A 3,042-nucleotide genomic window follows, 5' to 3' on the forward strand; every position below is an offset into this window, starting at 1 on the left:
GTTGCCTTACAATTGTACGTTGAATTTTTTATGACCTGTGTTTTTGCATGTACATTGATTGGTTGATTATCTTATTAAGCTACACCAACATAAGTAACATACATTTTTCTAAAGTAATCCAATCTGTTATTAGTTGGACTTTTTGCATCTGTTACTGAGATGGCTATTCCAGTTATTATTGAGACTACCTACATCAAATAGAAGTATTTCCTGGCAGTCATTGTCAGTGCAGGTTGGGGGTGATTAACATTCTCTGGCTGGATTCCAAGTTTTCAAGTTGAATTGTATGTTCACTCAACGTCAAATGAAAAGTTGAGTGAACATTAAAATTCAACTTGAGAATGTACGTTGGTTCAGCTATATGCCAAACATTTTTGCAAACTCACAGTCCTATTGCAGTCTGCTGCCTTACAATTGGACATTGATTCAACTTTTTTATAGTGCAGGGAGACAAAATACACCTCTCAACTCAAAGTGCAATGTAGCCTAGTTTAATTTCAACACAGGTGTATAGCGAGATAAAGTCAAGTTGAATTTGAAATGTGTTGATTGATCCATACACTTGTATTACAATGATGAGACTGCTTATCATTTTTCTAAGGAGTCGAGGAGGCCTTGTTTATCAAATCAATGATCACTCACACCACCAAAGTAGAAGAAGAGAGGATGAGAAGTGGAGTACAATAAAGTTGACCAATGCGATGTAGATTAGTTGCCCTTGGCTGGGAAGCTGACCCTAGATCTGTGCCTACAGGCAAGTAGCAGGGACGATATGAGGGGGAGGGGTTCTCAATTGAAGACACCTTTAGTTAGTTAATGAGTGCAGGGCTGGGCTGGATAGATGGGGGTATAAAGACAAGCAGGGAGCTGTGGTTGACTCTACTGTCACTGTCTTATAGTCACCATGTCTTTCTCAGGGAAATACCAGATGGAGTCACATGACAACTTTGAGTCTTTCATGGAGGCTGTTGGTAAGTCTTGCTGTTGGGTTTGTACATTTGATTAGACTTGGGGTGTTAATTTCAGAAGTCGTAGTCCTTTCAGTAATGATGTTCAATGGTGACTGCGAATGCAATGGTTACTTCTGAGTAGCAAACCCAGGTAGCACATTAGTTTCCTTGGATGTTCTGGGAACAGAATGTGTCTTGATTAATGTTGTTTTTGTATGGCAAGTTCTTTAGTGTTCTGAGAACATGACTGTAACTATGAGAGCCTACAGAACATTATGCTGAAGTACTGACATTCCCACAGGAGAATATTTAAAGTCAGCTGAACAACTTGAGAACATTCTCAATGTAAAATGACGAATGTTCCTAGAACTTTACCTTAAATTAAAAAGTCTGAACTTTCAGGAAATATTCTGATCAAATAATGAAATGCCAAGAAAATAACATTTGGCAAATTCCTTTAATGAGAATGTTTCAAAGCCAAGCAACTGTCCTACACCATTACCAGAATGTGGTATGCAAAATAACCAAGCCCTAAAATGTATGGTCCTCAGAATGTTATGTGCTAGCTGGGAATGCATTCAGATCATTGTGTTGCCATAGTATAGTGCATACTTCAGTAGTAATAATTCAGTGTTCATGTCCCACTTCATTAACTTTTTGTAGTACTAAAAAGCACCGTCTATGACTCTCTCGCTGCCGCAAACATGTAGGTCTCCCTGATGAGCTTATCCAGGAGGGCAAAGACATCAAGAGCATCTCTGAGATTGAGGAGACTGGAGACCACTTCAAGGTGACTGTCACCACGGGGACAAAGATCCTCACCAACTCCTTCACCATTGGCCAGGAGACGGAGCTTGAGTCGCCGACCGGGGAGAAAGTCAATGTGGGTGTCGCATGTCACAACCCAACCATGAGTTTCATACATGTAGCCTGGGTTTATCCATCTCCCTACATATACAGCAAGTATCTAACTAAACTAAGTTCAGCTGATGTGGGGTTAGTTCAGGTCCCAGTGATGTTGCGGGAGGACTGACTTTCGTTGGCAGAATCTCCTCTGCTCTCCAGGGACTGGGCGCACAGTTGCGTCTCAAAACCAACTCGCACACCTGATGCACACTGTCACTTTTTTTCTTCATATATGGCCATCCAACTTGGGCCTGTTAAATTGGTCCTAGTTGACTGTAGTTGGTGACCACTGCTTTCAGATCTAACCGTTGACCTCTCCTGTTTCAGTCTGTGGTAATGAGGGAAGGTAACAAGCTGACGGCCATCCTGAATGGGATCGAATATGTCACAGAACTTACAGATGCAAACACCCTCGTCAATGTGAGTCTGGGGCATATGGCTGGGGGTTTCACGAAGCGACACAATTTCAGGGTTAATTTATACCATTAACAAAATGGCTAGTCTATGACAGTGCCGTGAACGCAATTCAACAGTTTGATGCCGCCAATGTTCTAATTGCATGCTGACCCCACCGCTCGCGTCGCAAAATAAATGTATGTGTTATTCAATCATTGCACCCACACTGCTTGCGCGCCACAGCAGGCGTCTGCGTGGCGTCTGCGTGGCGTCTGCGTGGCGTCTGCGTGGCGTCTGCGTGGCGTCTGCGTGGCGTCTGCGTGGCGTCTGCGTGGCGTCTGCGTGGCGTCTGCGTGGCGTCTGCGTGGCGTCTGCGTGGCGTCTGCGTGGCGTCTGTGTGTAATGATTACAGATGCTTTCTCTTTTCAGACAATGACTCTGTCTGGCATGTCATACAAGAGGACCAGCAAACGAATGTGAAGATCTACTGCACACTTTGGATAAATAAAATGTGAAAGGCATTGAATGGTCTGGTCTCAGCATTTCATATCAATGAGTAGAACTTCAGGGGAAAATTGAAGTTTGAGTTGGATGAATGTGGTATTCAATAGAATAGCGTAGTTCCCTGAACATTACACTCGGGCCAAAATGGATTTTCTACATTTTAATGTGACTGCTTTATAGCAAATGTGAACCCAGCAGTGTGGAACTACCAAAGCCTTCATTTCTATCTAGTCTGTTGCAATATGGGTCAGAATCCTACCACATTGGGTGCATCAGTTTAAAAGTA

General features: G+C 43.0%; 1 protein-coding gene across 1 annotated transcript; it reads left to right on the forward strand.

Moving 5' to 3' along the window:
- The first annotated feature begins 842 nt into the window (after positions 1 to 842).
- On the forward strand, positions 843 to 2,778 carry LOC124019126 (fatty acid binding protein 1-B.1-like). Its single transcript, XM_046334502.1, has 4 exons — positions 843 to 971; positions 1,661 to 1,833; positions 2,184 to 2,276; positions 2,682 to 2,778. Exons 1-4 carry the CDS (start codon positions 905 to 907, stop codon positions 2,730 to 2,732), a joined length of 384 nt encoding a protein of 127 aa, XP_046190458.1. The 5' UTR covers positions 843 to 904; the 3' UTR covers positions 2,733 to 2,778.
- Positions 2,779 to 3,042: the final 264 nt, after the last annotated feature.

Source organism: Oncorhynchus gorbuscha, unplaced genomic scaffold (assembly GCF_021184085.1).
Source record: "Oncorhynchus gorbuscha isolate QuinsamMale2020 ecotype Even-year unplaced genomic scaffold, OgorEven_v1.0 Un_scaffold_7:::fragment_6:::debris, whole genome shotgun sequence".
NCBI lineage: Eukaryota > Metazoa > Chordata > Actinopteri > Salmoniformes > Salmonidae > Oncorhynchus > Oncorhynchus gorbuscha.